The following is a 20,716-nucleotide window of genomic DNA, read 5'->3' as shown; positions in this document are numbered from 1 at the left end:
ATGATGGAAGATAATATGAGAAAAAAGAATGTATACATACGTATGACTGGGTCACTTTGCTGTACAGCAGAAATTGGCACAGCATTGTAAATCAACTATACTTTGATTTAAAAAATTAATTTTAAAGAAAGAGCAAATGCTTTAACAGGCAGTCACTTTCCCTCTTTGTTTGGTGCGGGAAGCATTTTGAGGGGGCTTCGGGACATAATGGAAAGTTTTCAGGACCAGAAATAAGACCAGACTTGGGTTGATATCTTGGCTCAGCCACTGACTTGTTCCGTGACCTTGGGCAAGTTAGTTAAATTCCCCGAGTTTCCTTTCTCTGATATGTGAAATGAGAGAAATGAAATTCTACTTTCAGAGTAGGAGGGAGCCCAGGGATGAATACATCTGAGAAGGTGAGCAGGTGTTCGCTAAATACAACAAGACGAGGCCCCTCCTGTTTCTGTCCTACGGCCTTTATTACAGTGAAGAGCAATATATCCAGTGCCCAGCACTCTCCTAGGTGTGGATCTGAGAGCTCTAATGGCCCTGAGACACCTAATAAGAGAGCTCAGGACTTGCTCTCAGTAGTGACGACAGCCAGGTGTAAACATCCCAGTCAATGGTAGAGCAGCTTAATTGCAAGTTGCAATATGCAAATTCCTCCCCAGCATAATTGCAAATGTGAACGATAGTGCTGCATTTTACTATTAAGCCATAAGCCACGAGTTCCTGCCATGTTTCAGGGGGTTAAGAACCCATCATAGTGTCCATGAGGATGCAGGTTTGATCCCTGGCCTCCCTCAGTGGGTTAAGGATCTGACATTGCTGCAAGCTGCAATAAAGGTCACAGATGTGGCTTGGATCCCGCATGGCTACGGCTGTGGCGTAGGCCAGCGGCTATAGCTCCAATTCAACTCCTAACTTGGTAACTTCCACATCACATGCCGCAGGTGCCACCCTAAAAAGCAAAAAAAAAAAAAGGGAAAAAGAAAAAAGAAGAAGCCATAAGCCATATAAGCTTCTTGCTTTATACCTAAGGAGGGAAAAAAATGCCTTTTCAGATATTTAATGTTTTGCACAGAGATCTTACAAACTATGTTTAAAACAGCCTAATAGGGAAGGGCTGGGTTTTTTTTTTTCTATACATAAATCATTATTTATACCTGTTTTCATTTTGTACTTTAAAATGTAAACATCTCCTTATTCAAAATAGCTGGTGGGAAAAAAAATGAAAAAACAAAGACAAAAACCAAATTCAGCCTTAAAGAATGCTGGTGAATTTTCAAGCATCCTTGCTGAAAGGCTTAGCAAAAACCTCTCCACGCTGAAAAAGATAAAAAATGAAGTGTGCTGTTGAGAACCTCTTTTCTGGACTCCCTGAACCAAGTCAGGCCCCCATGGCTCTGTCCAGCTCATCGTTAACAAGTCCCGAATGAAGACCCAGATGGTGACACAGGTAAGGCCATCTGCATAGAGCACAGCGAGGGAGCTTAAGAGATGGTGAGTGAAAGCAGTAACACTGGCTTCTGCGGACTGCTAGGCTGCGTGAAGGCCAAGAAGATGAGCGTTGATAGAGAAAATGTAAATGTCTGCTTTTCAGTAAAACACACGAGTGGACTGATGAAAAGCTGGCTTGAGAATACTATAGCAAAATAATTGAGAAGGTTTAGATTTTAAGAGGAACAAAGGAGAGCAGAACATAGGACTCACAGGAAGTAACAGGTCTGTCCACTATGGCTGAGTAGATGACAACTGGGCAGGCTAAGGAGGGCAGGGTCAAGGACAACTCAGCAAACATCTGGATGGGGGCGGCTGAGGTGCCCAAGGTCTAAACCATTTCACACAAAGAAGAGTTAGGGTGGTTTAGCATGGAGACAAGAGTCGCAAAGGGAAGGAGGGCTGCTTCCATCTGGCAAAGGATGGGATGTAGAGGAGGCGTAAGGATGCCTGCTGCTCCGGGATCAGCAGGTGTATCCAGGTGATTGTGGTACCCAGGGGGTGCCCCAAGGAGCTGATTCAGAGCAGGGAGAGCCTGCAGCTATGGCTGACAAAGCTCACTAGGGCTACCTGGGGAGGCACGAGGTTTGTTCCACCTGGAGTAGGGAGAGGTCAGAGGACTCCCTCCCGTGGATGGTGCAGAGGGGCTTCTGTCATCTTAAGGATCTGTGCTAGTCTCCCTTCTATATGACAAACCCAGAAAGGGGCTGGGAGATAACACAGTATGGTTCAGGGGAGCTCACTGAGATGAGCTGAAATGTTCTGATCCTATGTTTTGTTGGTTGATCAATCACAGAGCAGTGGCACTTTGGAAAATCTTGTGTTCCCACAAGGCAGCTGTGATGCTCAAAGAAGAGAACCCAGGCTCTAAAGCCTCAAAGGAACCACAGCGCTTGAAGGTGAGGATATTTATGGGGCATCTCTGGCTGTGGATGGGACACTCCATGGTCTACACATGCATCCTTTCACAGACTGATAGGACTATCACTTCAGAAACAACTTCCAGTGGGTTGGAAGGAGCCGTGAAATATTTCTAGACATAACTGATTTCTTCTTTTTTTTTTTTTGCTTCACAGGGCAGCACCCATGGAGTTTCCAGGCTAGGGGTCAAAGTAGAGCCTATACCACAGCCACAGCAACACCAGATCAGAGTCAAGTCTGAGACTTACACCAGAGCTCACAGCAACGACAGATCTCTGACCCACTGAAGGAGACCAGGGATCAAACCTGCATCCTCATGGATACTAGTCAGATTCATTCCCACTGCACCACAATGGGAACTCCCTAGACATAACTGAATTGAAAGTAGAATGACAGCAGATAAAAATATAGAGGAGGAAAACAAAGTGGGGACAGGATTTGGTATTGAGGACTCCTAGGAGGCACTTAAGAATAGTCATGCCAGGAGTTCCCATCACGGCTCAGTGGTTAATGCATCCATGAGGTTTCAGGTTCGATCCCTGGCCTTGCTCAGTGGGTTAAGAATCCAGCACTTCCATGAGCTGTGGTGTAGGTCACAGACACGACTTGGATCCCATGTTGCTGTGGCTCTGGCCTACACTGGCATAGGCTGGTGGCTACAGCTCTGATTAGACCCCTAGCCTGAGAACCTCCATATGCTGTAAGTGCAGCCCTAAGAAGATGACAAAAAAAAAATAGTCACCCCATTTCACATGAATTAACTGAGGCTCTGAGGCTGAATTTTCCTGGAGTCAAACACCTAACCAAGCATGTGGACTGGGATTTCCATCAAGGTCTGCCTGACTGCAAAGCTCATGCTTTCTGATGGACCGTCACCACCTCAGGAAGAGATGAGGATGGATGAAGTATCACGATTATCTTCTTGCTGACTAGGGCGGGCCCAGGGACACCGAACACGGAATTGATATTTTTGAAGACCAGTCACATAGATCGATTCCTGCATTAAAGCCTAGTGCAGCAGCCTCACATGCATGCTTACCGTACACTTGAGGAGGGGGCATGGCCCAGAATGATCTAATATTTTAAAACCAATCTGGGAGTTCCTGTTGTGGCTCAGTGGGTTAAGAATCCAACTAGTGGAGTTCCCGTCGTGGCGCAGTGGAAACGAATCTGACTAGGAACCATGAGGTTGCGGTTGAGGGTTTGATCCCAGGCCTCGCTCAGTGGGTTAAGGATCCGGCATTGCCCGTAAGCTATGGTGTAGGTCTCAGACGTGGTTCAGATCCCGTGTTGCTGTGGCTGTGGCTGTGCCTGGCAGCTGTAGCTCCTATTAGACCCCTAGCCTGGGAAACTTCATATGCCACGGGTGCAGCCCTAAAAGGACAAAAGACAAAAAAAAAAAAAAAAAAAAAAAAAAAAAAGAACCCAACTAGTATCTGTGAGGATGCAGGGTCGATCTCTGGCCTTGATCAGTGGGTTAAGGATCCGGCGTTGCTGCAAGCTGAAGTGTAGGTCACAGATGTAGCTTGGACACTGGGTTGCTGTGGCTGTGGTGTAGGCTGGCAGCTGCAGCTCCCATTTGACCCCTAGCCTGGGAATTTCCATATGCTGCACATGGGGCCTTAAGAAGAAAAAATAGAATAAATAAATAAAACCAATCTGGACAATGTAATAGAAATGTAACAATCATGAAGCTGTGTTTGCCTTTTCAGGTAGCTGTTATATAGGTCTCCTCACAGATATAACATTTTACATTTTAGAGAAGACTTTTGATGTATCAAAACAAAACCATTTTTTTTTAGGGCCACCCCTGCAGCACATGGAAGTTCCTAGGCTAGGGGTGGAATCAGAGCTGTAGCTGCCGGCCTATACCACAGCCACAGTAACACCAGATCTGAGCCGCATGTGCTACCTACACTGCAACTCATGGCAATGCTGGATCCTTAACTCACTAAGTGAGGCCAGGGATTGAACCCACATCCTCATGGATACAAGTCAGGTTCTTAACCCACTGAACCACAACAGGAACTCTGACAAAACTATTGCTAATGGGACTTTTCTTTCTTTAGGGTTAAAGACAGATGACTCCTTTCAGACCGAGACATTGGCTAAGAGAACCAGGAACATGAGTCAATACCTTCTTGCCTAAACATTTGTTTCATGTTAATGACAGAGTTTTGTCATTTAGCAATTGTTTATATATAAAGAGAAGGATGATAAATCATAATATCAAAATGTGTTTCTAAAGCTTTTTAAACACCCTGACATGAGGGGATGTATAAATACCCGGCGCTATTATCACAGTCCATTTTCAATCATTGTTGGTAAATCAAATGGAGACACCAGGCTGAATTCATCAAGACAGGGTTTAAAGACCTTCCTAGTCAAGAACAGTTTAACAGGGAACATTCTACTGGTGGCAGATGAGACCCAGATAACGGTTTTCCTTCCCCTGTGCATAATGTTGCTGGACTTAATGCACTTAAGAAATTGTTATAGAACACCTACTGTGTGCATGGCCCCCACAGGGACACATTAAAATTAAAGAAATAGTTATAGGACACCTACTGTGTGCACAGCCCCATAGGGACACAAAGATGAAAACAGACAAGCCCAAACTTGGAGGTAGACACAGTCCACACCAATCCTTGCCACAATATACAGATGGCCTCAGGGCAAGGTTACTTTCCAAAGACGACTGCCAAGTACCCTTCATTCTATAGGACCGCCTGGAACCTTCCCCTCACCTATCAAGAGGTGGGGCAGGAGGTGGAATTTGTGCGGGTGTGGGTGGAAGTGGGAAGGTGGAAGGCAGGAAGGGCATTCAATGAGAAGGGCACAGCCAAGGGAAGGCTGGAATGAGAACTCCCCACTGTTGATGCATGAAAGAGTGTGGTGGGAGACGGGCTAGAAAGTGCAATTGGGACTGAGGAGAGTCTAGATCTGTGCTGTCCAATACGGTAGTTTCTAGTCACATGTGGCTACTTAAACTTAAATGAATTAAACTCAGCAGGATTAACCATTCAGTTCCTCAGCCACATGGGCCCTGGTCCAAGTGCTCCGTGGCCCCAAGTGGCTGATGGAGCCCCCCTGTTGGACAAGGCAGATACAGGGCATTTCCTTCAGGGCTGGTCTATGGGGTACTGTCCCTCATCCCTCAGGCAGCAATGAGACCCCAGCGGCTCACCAAGCGGTTCACCCTAGCTTGAAACCCACTCCAAACATGTTCTCCTGAGAGGAGAAGTCTGATTTGGCCTCAAAATGTCTTCTTTTCCCAAGCCGGACAAAGCAGCACAGAGTGAGACGGGTGGATCAAGGCTTGAGAATGGTGTCTAAAACTGCACAAAACAGGCATTGGGGAGCTTCCTCCGAGCAAGGCAAAGTTGACTCAGTGAACAAAGACCAGCCCCAGTGCAGGTTTGGTGCGACCTGGTGCCCAGTGGGGGGAATCAATGGGAGAGCAGGTTAGTTAGGTGGGCAGAGGACAGCTTGTCACCAGCCCCCTGTGAAGGGCAGTGCTGGAACAAAAAGTCAGCAGACTTCAAGACAGCCCAGGCTGAGGAAAACAGACTGGCCATCATCACCAGGCAGCTGGTGATGCACTTATGGGTTCCACAGAGGATTAAAATGGTTCCATGATAGTGTAGGGCTCGCTGGAGACTTGCAAAAACCGAAGGCGGCTTTAGAAGGTCTGGAAGGAAAATCAGAGGATGGGAAAGTGAGGGAGCAGAGGTGGAGAGGGAGAGAGATCAGGAGACGGGACGGCAAATGCCTTTCCCCATACCCCCAGGGTGCGGCTGGCGATCCTGGGTGCCCCACTGCCAGGATGTGCTCCACCAATGCTAGGGAGGAGAGTGATTCTTAGCCAGCCTTGTCAAGTGACAATTAAACAGAGTCAACTGCACTAACAGCTGCTCCTCTGTAACAGACAGAAAAGAAAGTGATCGGGCAGCCTCAGAGACATGCTCAAGGAAGAACACGGAAAGTCATTAGCACTTGAAATCAAAACCAACCATTTCAGACCCATCAAATGAGCTTTCCAGAGCACTTGCAGGGATCCAGATGAGGTTTCCTGCCATTTCCTTGCCTGGTACCCACCGTCCTGAATTCCCTCCCTGATCTTTTAAGCAGATGGCCACGGGACTCTATTCTGACGCTGAATACAAGTGACAAGAGACTTTCAGCCGATGGGGTTCTGCAGCAGGAATTTCCCCCCACTGGGACTGAACATTTTCTCCAACTTGGCTCCTTCAGAGACACCAAGGAAAGACAGGACGTCCTTACACATTCCTACAGAGACTCCAAGTCCCTTTCCCATCCCAGGACCACCGACCAAGGTCCCCACAGGTCACAGAGTGCTAAGCCGAGGAGAACAACGGAGCACGGCGTCATCAGGTCTTTGTGAAACTGAATAAGGAAACACTCCAACAGCCCACATTTTTAAGTGACCCACATAAACCTGCAATTCAGACCTAAATGTACCATGCTGATGGGTGGCTGAATCGTGGAAGTGAGGAAGCTAAATAAGAAAACATGTAACTTGCTTTGCACATCAGTTACAATGCCTCCTCTCAGTTAAACTCTCTCACAATGATTTCTCCATTTCCCTGGCAGCCTCACAGTTAAGGATTCTGCATTGTTACGGCTGTGGCATGGGTTACATCCCTGGCCCTGGAACTTCCACGTCACAGGTGCTGCCAAAGGAAAAAAAATTCTCCATTTTTCTTTTCTATTGGGGAAGTTTAAATACCTTCCAGTTCACCAGGGATGCATTTTGCTTATACCAAATCCTCCCTGGTCAGAAAAACTTATCTAAGAATTGGAGAAAAAAAGAAATCTTTTATGTGAAAGATCACATTTACAACATCTTGCACTTTCCTGCCTCATTAAAAGCACGCAAGGGAGCCACACCTCTTATTTACAAGCGTTTACACTTCCCAGAAGTGTGATTTTCAGAGCTCCAAAATGGTCCCCCAGATTGTTTTCTGCTTAAAAAGCATAAAGACAAGCCAGACAAGCTTTTCCCTCCAGCTCTGCAAATAAGCACAGTATCCCTTTAGACAAATGCAAAAGAGGACTCTTGTTCATGCGTAAAATTCAAGAGGGTTTGGAGTTCCCGCTGTGGCACAGCAGAAAGGAATCTGACTAGTATCCATGAGGATGCAGGTTCAGTCCCTGGCCTTGCTCAGTGGGTTAAGGATCTGGTGCTGTCATGAGCTGCGGTGTAGATCGCAGATGCGGCTCAGATCTGGCGTTGAAAAAAAAAAGATGCTTTACATGTACTGCAAAGAGCATGCCTCTCTTAGAAGATGAGGAATCTACCAGACACACAAGGGGCCTTCCCCACCTCTCAGCAGTCTCAGCCCTGGCTCACCTTGGGGTGCTCCAGTTTGGTTAGATTTACCCAGGACCCTAAATGTGAGCTCTGGGGAATGCCTGTTAGCACAGGTCGGGGGCGGGGGGGGGGGGGCGGCAGAGACTCCAGCAGGGCAATCAGAAGATTCTCAGCAGCACAGGCCCCCCCACTGCTTACTTTGCTCTCGGTCCTTTGTATCTATTCATTCATACTTTGCCCACGAGGCTGTGAAGGAGGTCTTATTCCTCTGCCCCCCGCCCCCCTTTACAGAAATGGAGAGCGGCCTGAGGTCACCAGCATCAAGTGGTGGAGCTGAGGTGTGAGCACAGGCAGGCTGGTGGTCCAGCCCTATTGTTACATGGCAGGCAGGGAGCTACTCCTGGGCAGAGAAAGGGGGGCCAGGTGCCAGAAAGCCAGGTATCCTGTAAATGCTGGGGTCCATGGGCACACAGAGAAAAGCAGGAGCCTCCAGACTGACAGGAAACCACAAATTTTGGGGTGATAAGCACCCTGGAGGCAAACAAAGCAAGGTGGAAAAGGGCGTGAATCTCTGGGCATCCCAGTGTAACCTGTTGCTCATTACGCCCTCATTATAATAAAATTATAATAAAATTAGCCTTGCAGATAAGAAGGACTCATCATGCACCAGCCCCAAGACGCTGCCAGTGGAAGCTAAATAAAGACAAAAATCCCTCCTCCCTTTGGGAAAGTGGAGCTGCAGTGAAAATTAAGAAATATGACCCCCAAACCCCTCCTTCCCAGTCAATATTCCTCCCAAGCAGTTGGATGCCGCTTATAACCAATGCGTCTGAGAAACATAGAGCAGCTGCTAGCCTCTCTGCCTGCCTCTCTTGAAGAGGTATATTTTTCACTCAACTAAATCCTTGCTTTTCTTTCACAATTTCCTGCTCGTTTCTGAATTCCTCCTGCGACGAGAACCTTCCCTTTGGGAACACAACCTCCTGCCCCAGACGGATGTGCATTTCACCTGACAGAAACCATCTAGCCACAGATCTCCTAACTTAACGCCGGCCTCTGGGAGACGAGACATGAAGGTGGCAGAGCTGTGGGAAATGGAGACAGATCACAGAGGATGCAGTAGGACTTGCAAACGGAACCAGCCCAGGGACAGCTAGTAAATTAGGACAGAGAAGGTTAGCCAGGGAAGACGACCTGGTTGGAGACCAGCCCCCTTACTCCGCTCCCCTCTCTGGCTGTTCTCAGGCCCTCCCCACCACAAATCAACAGTTCTTCAAAGCCACTCAGGGAACCATTATTCCTCCCTTCCCACCACCCCTCACTCCATCCCTGTTTGCGTGAGGAAATTCTTGACTGACCAGTCCACACAGTCAAGACAAAGTGCATTCATCATCTTTTACAAGTTCAATGGTGCTCAGAAAAAAATGGTGTGCTCTGTGATGCTGAGCTGTGATGCATGGACAGTTGTACGTGACAAGCATAGTTCTAAGGCCTGCAGCCATCATCAAATAAGAGCAGGATAATCAAGAAACAGGACCATGGCTCCTGAGACCACCTCTCTGAAGGCAACTGCTAAGAGTAGGCGGTGGTGACTCATTTTTCCTGCATAATTGGTGAAACCAGGAGGAGTGCAAATTGGCCATCGGTCATGCTTGGTCCAGAGTCTGGAAGCCACCCTGTGCTGAGTGGATGATCTGGGGTGGGGGAGTGGGGGCCACCTCTCGGAGGACAAAGCATGGAGCCTGGACTTTGCATAGAGGAAGGTCAAGAGCATCCTGACCCCAAATCCTAGCAAAGTAAGTCAGCATCGATTTTAGGGTCTTACTTGTAGTTTTTCTCCCAGAATTTCACAGGCCTGACATATGATGTGATAAAGATGACACTCCCAAGAAAGGGGCTCAATGGAGTAGAAAAGATTGACGTGGCGAACGTCTGAAAGAAAAGCATGGCAGAATCTGAGGATTTCGAGTTAAGGCCAAAAAGTGTGTACATTGTATTATTTCTAAACAGTATATGAGATTTTGACTAGTTTCTATTAAAGCCATTTTCTCACCAAGGAAAGAAAGAAGGGCATACATGTGATCTTGCTACATACATATCTGGAAGTATAAAACTTTAAATAGTATCCTGCTAGGTCTCACTTCACTACCATGAAAACCAAATGATACTCATAAAAATCCCAGCAGTCTCAGTATGATTCATGGCAAAGATTTAATATCTAAGATTTAAAAAGAACAGTTTCCTTTTACTGACATATCATTAGCTGACCCAAACACATTGTGGCATCAGCTAAAGTACTAAGCACCTTTATAAATAATTCAAATGAAATTACACTTTAAAACATAAATAAATAGCATTGTTTGGGAAGATAGCGTCTCTGTTTCTCAACAAATCTTTTCCCACTATTCAAAAATAGATATTTTAAATCATACATTGGACAACAATGGCTCAATTCAACTTATGTCTGGTTTATGAGCTAAAAATGTGTACAGGTGAAGTCACAACATGCTATGGGCCAAATCACTTCTCTGTAGGTTTCCCGCTTCCTGGCCTGCCTCACTTTTTTTTTTGGTTGTTAAAGTATAGTTGATTTACAGTATTGTGCCAATTTCTGCTGTACAACAAATTGACTTGGTCATACAAATACATACATTCTTTTCTTTTTGTATTATTTTCCATCATGGTCTATCCTAAGAGATTGGATAGCGTTCCCTGTGCTGTACAGTAGGACCTCATTGCTTTATCCATTCTAACTGCAATAGTTTGCACCTACTAACTCCAAACTTCCAGTCCATCCCACGCCTTCCTCCCTCCCCCTTATCCCTGGGCAACCACAAGTCTGTTCTCTACGTCTGTGAATCTGTTTTGTAGATAGGATCATTTGTGTCATACTTTAGATTCCACATATAAGTGATAGCACATGGTATTTGTCCTCCTCTTTCTAACTTACTTCACCTAGTATGATAATCTCTAGTTGAATCCATGTTGGTACAAATGGCATTCTTTCTTTTTTATGACTGAGTAGTATTCCATTGTGTGTATGTACCACATCTTCCTAATCCATTCATCTGTCAATGGACATTAGGTTGTTTCCATATCTTGCCTATTGTGAATAGTGCTGCTGTGAACACAGGGATGCATATAGCCTTTTGAATTAGAGTTTTGTCCAGATATATGGCATGCCTCACTTTTATACACTTTGTTTGATTAGAAACATAACTGTTAAATGTTAAACTTAGTGTGGCTCTAACTTTTGCTTTAAGCCCAACTAGTTGCTGTCTGGAAATCTGAGGGAGGTGCCAGGAGGGACCAGCGCTTCTGGCACCTCCCCATGGGGTCTCACTCCATCATTGAAGAAGGTCTCCCAGCTGTCAATCATACTACACCACAATGGTTCAGGGTGATGGTGGGACTTGTGGATGGAAGAGTCAGAGGCAACAGAGGTGGCAGAGGTCAGTGGGGACCTTACGTGTACAGGTGGTTCTTTGTCCCTTGGGGTGGGGGCTGGGAGGGTTCTACTCAACTCTGATCTGATCGCCTACAGGGCTGATTTTCCCCCTGGGAAGGGGTATGTGCCTCTTTCTAATGCTGCACAAACAGATGTCTTATTTCTTTAGCCCATGTTCAAAAAGTTCCAGCAGGAAGTAAGAAATGCCTGGCACTGACAGAAAGGCTCTGTGTTTCACTCCCTAACAAAACACAAAAGGGCTTTCCCATATTAGCAGCGGTGGGGCTGAATTGTGATGGGGGGGCTGGAAGGTGGGGCCCCTCATAGCCCCACTTTTGTGTAAATACACAGGAGGGCAGGAGCCTTATCTGCCCAATGGAACTTCCCTGTGCATTTTCACAGAATTAAGTTCAGAGCTGTGCCTCAGGAGTAAATGTGTCATTTTTTAAAAAAACTTGCTATTTATTTCTGAATATCTTCAGGAGTGAAATGACCCCTCCTCCATTAATAACTGGTGTTGAACTGCTGGTACTGGAAAGATCCCTACTGTGATACAGTTTGCATCCAATTCCTTTTATTTTGACTGAGTTCCAATGGAGAACTACAGAATAAGGAGCTACCATGATGTCTACTATCGCCCGTCGGTTTCTTCTGTATCTAAAAGCTGGAAAGATCTAAATACCTCTGCCATAAAACATATCAACTTAACCGTGTCCTTCATCACCGGAAGAAAAAAGGAGCTGCATGGAAAGTGTCACGAAGAAAGGTACCTCGAGAAAACATGAGAAAGCGGGGGGGGGGGGGTGTGATCATAGGGCAGATTCCTGAAGGGGGGTTGGGAGGAGGGGAAGTAGGACACCTCCTCTGCGTGGGTGGCAGAGGGCACTGTGGGGCTTGCAGAAGAACCAGGACAAAGTCAAGTGGAGCCTGGGCTGGGCGGGAGGCTGGATGGGCTGGCACTGCCATTTCTTTTGCTTCTAAATGTTTCCCCAGAGAGGACGTTGCCCATTTTTTTAATGCCAGAAACAATTACCCAGCAATTAGGAAATGAGGAAAACAGGGCTGGCCTCTAAATAAAGTTCAGTTTTGGTAGGATAGGAAATGAAGTTTAATAGGTCAGAGGTAGGGCAAATGGGACTAGATGGCCTCAAAGGTTCTTTTCATTTAAGGAAGATCAGTAAAGAAATACAGCACTCCTGGGGGGAAATACGAAAGCTCTTGACTGTAATGGCCAAGGCAGTGCCAAGAAACCTGCAGCCCTCTTTATTTCTTGAGAGCCAAGAGGCAAATCTAAGATGTAGACGAAGACTCCTTAAAAAGCTTTGGGTTTACTTGAGTAGAGTTAAAATGAAAATATCAACATCAACCCTTTGAAAAAATAATTAGAAGCTCAAAAGGATATACCAAAGAGAAAGCAGCCTTCCCAGTGCACACATTAAACAGAGCTAATGTGGCTAAGTCTGTCTAATTATCTGAAGACAATGGGCTTGCGTGGTCTCTATATGTATTCAAAGGGTAAAGCAAACTGCTCTTTCCCTGGAGGTTATAAGCTCAGAAACCAACAGAGGCAACCCAGGGAGAAAACGTGCTAGGACAAGAAAAGGCAATTTACTAAACAGTGCCCCGCTGGCCCAAAAGCTGATTCAATGCCAAAATGGAGAAAATGAGTCCCTTCTCAACGTCAGGATGGAACGCATAGCTTCTTAATAGAGTGATAACATAATTAACATTTCAAAATTAGTCCAGATTCAGGGCTGGCATTCAGGAACCTGCTAGCTTTGTCTGGATGGCATCTGGTTTCTTAAGCTCTCTCACTGTTCTCTGAAGCGTATGATGTGGGGCTCCAAAAAGCAAACATCTACCTTTACAACTGACCCAGGATGGAGGGTGACTTTGGGGGACGGGGAGGGGGCTGAAGGCCCTGTAAGCCACCAACGACTGCAGTGGTCAGCCACCTGGAAGGGTCTGAACCCTAGGCAGGAAGTAGATGTCAGCAATGGAGAGTTTTAGGAACAAAGCATGAGCACTGATTGTGTTGTAAGACCAAATGCCCAGGAGTTCCTGTTGTGGCTTAGTGGCTAATGAAGCCAACTAGTATCCATGAGGATGCAGGTTCTATCCCTGGCCTCGCTCAGTGAGCTAAGGATCTGGTTTTGCCATGAGCTGCAGTATAGGTTGAAGAAACAGCTCAGATTGTGTGTGCATTGCTGTGGCTGTGGCGTACGCTGGCAGCTGGAGCTCCAATTGTAACTTCCATATACTCTGGGTGTGGCCCTTAAAAAAAAAAAAGATGCAGTATATATACACAATGTACACAATGGAATGCCACTCAGCAATAAAAAAGAACAAAATCATGCCATTTGCAGCAACATGGATGCAACTAGAGATTCTTATACTAAGTGGAGTAAGTCAGAAAGAGAAAGACCAATACCATGTGATATCACTTATATGTGGAATCTAAAATATGGCACACATGGACCTATCAACAGAACAGAAACAGATTCACAGACATGGAGAACAGACTCGTGGTTGCCAAGGGGGGAGGAGGAGGCAGTGGGATGGACTGGGAGTTTGGGGTTGGTAGATGCAAACTATTACATTTATAATGGATAAGCAATGAGGTCCTGCTGTACAGCACAGGGAACTGTGTCCAATCACTTGCAATGGAACACATAGAAGATAATATGAAGAAAAAGAATATATATATATATATATATGTATGAGTGGGTCACTTAGCTGTATAGCAGAAATTGACAAAACAATGTAAATCAACTATACTTTCATAAAAAAAGAGTTTATCCAAAAATTAGAATATACTATCACTTAATGACTATCTCAAGTATGTTTCCATCCCTGTACCCAAAGTTCAGATCCCAGAGGTTCCTTATGAACTGTCTTGGACAGCCTTATGTAACCTTCATAGGAAAGAAATCTCCAAGTGGCCAATACAACCAGCTCACAACGCAATGCCCACTATGGTCCATGGAACGGATGGTTAACGGGGATGTGCTATAGAGCGCAGGGAACTCTACCCAATATTCTGTGATAACCTATATGGGAAAAGAACTGAAAGAGAATGGATGTGTGTATATGTACCACTGAATCACTCTGTTGTACAGCAGAAATGATCACAAACCTTGTAAATCAACTCTACTTCAATAAAAATTAAAATAAAAAAAGAAAAACTATATTTCTCTCCTGTGTTTCTTAAGGTAATGCTCAATATTCTAACAAATCCCCAAATAGTGGCTTAAAAAAAAAAAAAAACAGCTCACAGCACCCACACAAAAATGTCAGCAGAGACCTATTCTTCACACAAATCAGTGGGATGAGAGGCCCAGAGAGGCTTGAGAAGATGGAATTTCCAGGACCCCCCCTGAAATGTGAGTTTAAGTGTGCTGGCCTCAGGGATCTACTTATTGAATAAGCTCCTTCAGGGATTTTGATACAGGGAGTTCCTGAAGCACAGCTTGGGAAATACAAGTTTATAAAGTGTAAACTCAGTGGGAAGGAAAACCTTGGAAGGCAAATTTGAAGCCTGAGTTAAGAAATTTTTTTTTTTTTTTTGTCTTTTTGCCTTTTCTTGAGCCACGCTCGCGGCATATGGAGGTTCCCAGGCTAGGGGTGGAATCAGAGCTGTAGCCACCAGACTACACCACAGCTACAGCAAGGCCAGATCCAAGCCACGTCTGTGACCCACACCACAGCTCACAGCAACGCCGTATCCTTAACCCACTGAGCAAGGCCAGGGACCGAACCCACAACTGCATGGTTCCTAGTTGGATTCATTAATCACTGCGCCACGACAGGAACTCCAAGAATATTTTTGATTAATCTCTCTCTCTTCGAGACTATTCTTTACTTCTCTCTTTCTCCCTCTCTCCCACCACACACACACACACACACACACACACACACACACACACACACACAATTTAGCTGTTGTCTTGAAGTCAATTAAAACTAATTATTATTATAGAAACACAAATATACAAGGAAACCAAATGAAACCACACATGATAAAATTAGGCTCCTCTACAACTATATGATGAAACCATAAATTATAAAAGACTATAAAAGCCATAAATTATGAAGACAAAAAAATCCATAAAGACTAAAAAAAGACTATGAAACAAAACATAAATTATAAAGACTTAAAAAAGTCTTTAAAAATACTGGGGTAATTTTGTATGTGCCCCATTCTGGGGCTTTGAATTCTTCAAGTATATTATAACCAAACTATATTATAATATAATGTTATATCATCTATGATGATGTAACAAACACATCAGTCCTATCCACAGTGTTGAATAACAGCAAATTGATTTGCACTGTTTTGCACAAGTCAACCAAATCACTTAAGCAGCCATCCTCCATTTAAAAGACATGATATCTTAACGCGGATCTGGTCATGGAAATGGAAAAATCAGAAAAAAATCATACACTCCTGAGTATGCATTAAGAAACAAGAAGAGGGAGTTCCCACTGTGTCACAGTGGGTTAAGAATCTGACTGCAGTGGCTTGGGTTGCTTCGTAGGCTTGGATTCAATCCCCAGTCCAGAGCAGTGCATTAGAGGATCTGGCATTGCTGCAGCTGCAGCATAGGTTGTAGCTGTGGCTCGGATTCAGTCCCTGGACTGGGAACTTCCACATGTTGCAGGTGAAACCATAAAAAAGAAAGAAAGAAGTGAGGAAGGAAGGAAGAGGAAGAGTTCAAAATAAAAAATATCCAGCAGTTCCCATCGTGGCTCAGTGGTTAACAAATCCGACTAGGAACCATGAGGTTACAGGTTCGATCCCTGGCCTTGCTCAGTGGGTTAAGGATCTGGCGTTGCTGTGAGCTGTGGTGTAGGTCGCAGACATGGATTGGATCCTGCATTGCTGTGGCTCTGGCGTAGGCTGGCGGCTACAGCTCCGATTCGACCCCTAGCCTGGGAACCTCCATATGCCGTGGGAGCAGCCCAACAAATGCCAAAAAAAAATTAAAAAAATAAAAAATATCCAGGTGCAAACTATTATATATAGAATGGATAAACAACAAGGTCCTACTGTATAGCACAGGGAACTATATTGAATATTCTATGATAAATCATAATGGAAAAGACGTATATATGTGTATAACCGAATCACTCTCTAGCACGGCAGAACACTGTACATCAACCTTGTACATTGTATTTCAATTTCAAAAAAGAAATATCTTTTAAGGCTAAGCAACTAAAGGGAAACCAAAGGGCCTCCCCAGGTCCCCATTAAAATGTCATCTTAAAGACTTTAAAACCATGTTATTGCCAGGGTTCAATGAAAAGCTTGCATCCATAAAATGCGACTCTCAGCTTGGGGGTGAAAACAGAAGCAGAAAGGATACGAGGGATTGCGAAGAGCTGAGCAAACACGTGAAACGAGGAGCCCCAGGCCATCTGCCAGGGAGCCACATATGTCATGACGAACTGTAGCTTCTGAAGCAGGTCCCCGAGCTGAAAGCAAAAGAGACAGAGACTCATCAGGAATGACAAACACAGTGGCAGCCGTGTCACAGTCAGTTAAGGCTCCCGAGTTACCCTCGGGAAGGGCAGCAAGACTCCTGTTTGCCCTCTCCTTCCTACCTTCTTCTGTCCCATGTGCCAGGCACCTGTTTAAAGACATTTTCAAACAGCAACAAGATGATCGGAAGAAACCTGTGTGGGGAATCTCACCGGGCTCATTATTGGGGCCACAGGTATGGCGTCTCTTGGTGTTTCCTGCCTGGATCACTCACAGCTTGGCCTTCCCTCCCTCTCTCACACTGGGTCTTTCAGAGGGAGGTTCATATGAAAACCCATCACCATGACCACTGTTCCTGCTCTTGTACCAGGGTGTCCGCTGACCTCCTTGGCTGCTCTTGCTGGGGAAAATCACTCCCTACCACTGGACTGCAAGTGACAAAGTGCATAGGAAGCCATGACAGGATACGGGGCCCCTTGCATTTGCTAGACAAGTCAGCATGGAGAAAACTGAGTTCTGGGGGAGGAGAAGGGGGTGGAGAGAAGAGACCTTATGTGGCCTAAGGATGAACAGGAGCGGAAATGTGCTCAGGGGTTTGGGCTGGAGATTTGGAAAATGACTGTGCCGAGGAGGATAGAGAAGGACAGACTCCCTGCTTTGTCTAATCTTGCTTTGTGGTGAGAAGTGACTGATGGACCCCAGATGTGAAATTCTATAGCTGCCACTTCTACATGCCATCAGAGGGAATCCTACCAACACTGCCTCTGGACTCCACTCTTCATCCATGATGGACACTTCTCTTTTCAAAAAGCTGAAGTTTAGTTGATTTACAATGTTGTGTTAGTTTCAGGTGTACAGCATAGTGACTCAGTTATACATATACACGCATCCTTTCTTGTTCAGATTCTTTTCCCATATAGGCCACTGAACAGGACTGAGTAGAGTCCCCTGTGCTACACAGCAGGTCCTTTCTTGTTACCCATTTTATATATAGTAGTGTGTACATGTTCATCCTAACCTCATAATTTATCCTTCCTCCTGCTTTTCCTTGCAGTAAATAATGACCCGTCGGTTCTCTGTGTCCATGATATGTTTCTGTTTGGCAGATAGGATCCATATGTGCCATATTTTAGATTCCACATATAAGTGATATCATATGGTATTTGTCTTTCTCTGTCTGACTTACTTCACTTAGTATGAAAATCTCTAGGTCCACCCATGTTGCTGCAAATGGCGTTATTTCATTCCTTTTTATGTCTGAGTAATATTCCACAATAATGGAAACGTCAAATGGCAGGATGTGTTTGTCCTGAGACTGATTAGCATACGAGACAGTGAGACACATTCACCAAAGCCATAATGTGAAAAGAGAGGCAAAATTAGAATTATTAATTAGGCTCAGTAGGTGTTACATAGGATATCAAAAGACCACAATGAAAAGAAGGCAAAGGCTGGAAGATGGGACCATTAAGAGACGGTTCAAGGAACCAAGATAACTAAACCCTTCGGTGAAAGGCCAACCTTATGATTTTGGAACCAAATGATGAGGTTATCTTGAACTGTTTCATGAAAGTGTCATGAGGGAAAATAAGGTTAATTAGAATCCTCTTCAAATCTTCCTTTTAATTTTCTTATCTCACCATAGTCTCATAAATGTCCTGGTTTTGCTATAATTTGAAATGATACATGCGCCCCAATGTTCATAGCAGCACTGTTGACAATAACCAAGACAAGGAAACAACCTAAATGTCCATCAACAGAGGAATGGTTGAAAAAGATGTGATACATATATACAGTGGAATACTACTCAGCCATAAAAAGGATGAAATAATGCTATTTGCAGGAACATAAATAGACCTAGAGAATATTTTGCCTAGTAAAATAAGTCAGGCAGAGAAAGACAAATCTAAAATATGACACAAACAAACTTTTATGAAACAGAAACAGACGCACAGACATAAAGAACAGGCTTGTAGTTGCCAAGGGGGTGATGGGGGAAAGGATAGATTGAGAGTTTGAGGTTAGCAGATGCCAACTATTATATATAAAATGGATAAAAAACAAAGTCCTACTGTATAGCACAGAAAAGTATATTCAATATATGGTAATAAACCATAATGGAAAAGAATATAAAAAAGAATATAAATATCTGAATCACTTTGCTATATATCATAAACTAACACAACATTGTAAATCAATTACAATTCAATAAAATAAATTTTTAAAAAATTTTAGGAATTCCCATTAAGGCTCAGTGATAATGAACCTGACTAGTATCAATGAGGCTGTAGGTTCCATCCCTGGCCTCGCTTAAGGATCTGGCGTTGCCGTGAGCTGTGGTGTAGGTATAGGTTGCAGACTTGGCTCAGATCCTGAATTGCTGTGGCTGTTGTATGGGGCAGTAGCTACAGCTCCAATTCAACCCCTGGCCTAGAAACCTCCATATGCCACAAGTGTGGCCTTAGGAAGACCAAAAACAATTTTTAAGTATTCTGGTTTTGAAGAATAGCTTTTTATTTATTTTTTTTTTGAAGAATAACTTTAAAGTGGAATTAAATATTGTTGGACTGGCCAAGGATACATTTTCTCTGAAAAACACAGCAAACATGGAGTTCTTAACAAGTGACCAGCATCTGGTTGTGTACAGAACTCTTGGGTCTAGATGTGTTCACTGGGGTCTGTAGCCATAGACCTAGCAGTGAAGAATCAAAGGCAAAGAGAAGGTAATGGTGACAGAGAAAGAGAGAAGATAGAGTGAGAGACAGATAAAAACATATGATACCACTTATATGTGAAATCTAAAATACAGTACAAATCAACATATCTATGAAACAGAAAGACTTGTGGTTGCCAAGAGGGAGGGGGGAAAGGAGGGATGGCCTGGGAGCTTGGGATGAGCAGATGCAAACTAGTACATACAGGATGGATAAACAACGAGGTCCTACTGTATAGCACAAGGAACTATATTCAAGGTCCTACAATAAACCATAATGGAAATTTGAATATGAAAAAGAATAAATGTGTATGTAACTGAATCACTTTGCTATACAGCAGAAATCAACACAATTTTGTAAATCAACTATATTTCAATACGATAAATTAAAAATAAAATATTAAAGGGAAACGAAGGAGGAAAATGATGCGATCGAACTCTGAAGGAATATGAATGCTGGGAAAGAAAAAGATGTTTTTTTCTATTAACTTTCCGTTTCCAAAAATTTTTATTTTTATTATTATAGTTAATTTACAATGTTCTGTCAATTTCTTCTGTACAGCAAAGAAGGGTCAAACATATGTATGAGGTATAGGCATAGACATATAGACATACAGACGTTCAAACACAGGACTACAGATTATATATATATACACACATTCTTTTTCTCACATTATCCTCTATCATGTTCCATCACAAGTGACTAGATTTAGTTCCCTGTGCTACACAGCAGGATCCTTGTAACTTTTTGCTTTCTTCCCTCTGGCATCCACCAGAGAGCTGATTCACTTGGCTTCCAAGTTCTCTGATAAAGGCCACTTCAGTGTTAATCCTGCAGTTGGTTTAAGCTTTGTGACTCCTGGATCTGGGCAGGGCCCCACAGCTCCTGGGACCTTTGAGGTTCCGAGGATTGAGAGAGCAACAGTTTACTCTGTTCTGTCAGCTGGAGGTTGTATCTCTGAGATTCACAGAAAAACTGGTCTCCTCCCATCATCTTATCTCAGTCATCCCCCACCCCGGCCCAGTCAATAGGTGATTGGACAGACAGCTCTCACCCAGACTCAAACACTTGACTCACTTCTGTTAAAAGACATGACTTCCTCTTTATTTTATTTTATTTTATTTTTTTCCCTTTTTTGTCCCTATCAGACCACACCAGCGGCATATGTAGGTTCCCAGGCTAGGGGTCCAATTGGAGCTATAGCTGCCGGCCTACACCATAGCCACAGCAATGTCAGATCCAAGCCGTGTCTGGGACCTACACCACATATCAAGGCAATGCTGGATCCTTAACCCACTGAGAAAGGCCAGGGATTGAACCTGCGTCCTCATGGA

General features: G+C 44.3%; 1 protein-coding gene and 1 long non-coding RNA gene across 8 annotated transcripts in view; one reads left to right on the top strand and one right to left on the bottom strand.

The window, feature by feature from the left end:
• LOC146396806 (uncharacterized) overlaps positions 1-20,716 on the top strand; it is a 769,570-nt gene that overhangs the window by 311,145 nt on the left and 437,709 nt on the right. The window lies entirely within an intron of this gene.
• Positions 1-20,716, bottom strand: part of PCNX2 (pecanex 2) — a 293,795-nt gene that overhangs the window by 80,803 nt on the left and 192,276 nt on the right. For 6 of the 7 annotated variants that reach the window (XM_021074292.2, XM_084996835.1, XM_084996833.1 and 3 more), the window contains 2 exons: positions 16,553-16,661; positions 9,564-9,693 (listed from right to left, as the gene is read on the bottom strand). In XM_021074292.2, coding sequence (XP_020929951.2) covers positions 9,564-9,693; positions 16,553-16,661 — 239 coding nt within the window. Of the gene's footprint in view, positions 1-9,563; positions 9,694-14,737; positions 14,805-16,148; positions 16,662-20,716 lie in introns of those variants that run through there. The other variant, XR_014827836.1, reaches the window with a different exon arrangement.

Source organism: Sus scrofa, chromosome 14 (genome assembly GCF_054392235.1).
Source record: "Sus scrofa isolate SSC_HxYL_T2T_F1_AM1 chromosome 14, Sscrofa_HxYL_maternal_Yorkshire_Landrace_v2.0, whole genome shotgun sequence".
In the NCBI taxonomy this organism is placed as follows: Eukaryota; Metazoa; Chordata; class Mammalia; order Artiodactyla; family Suidae; genus Sus; species Sus scrofa.
The sequence above is the reverse complement of the archived record's forward strand: the minus strand, read 5'-3'. Positions and strand labels throughout refer to the sequence as shown.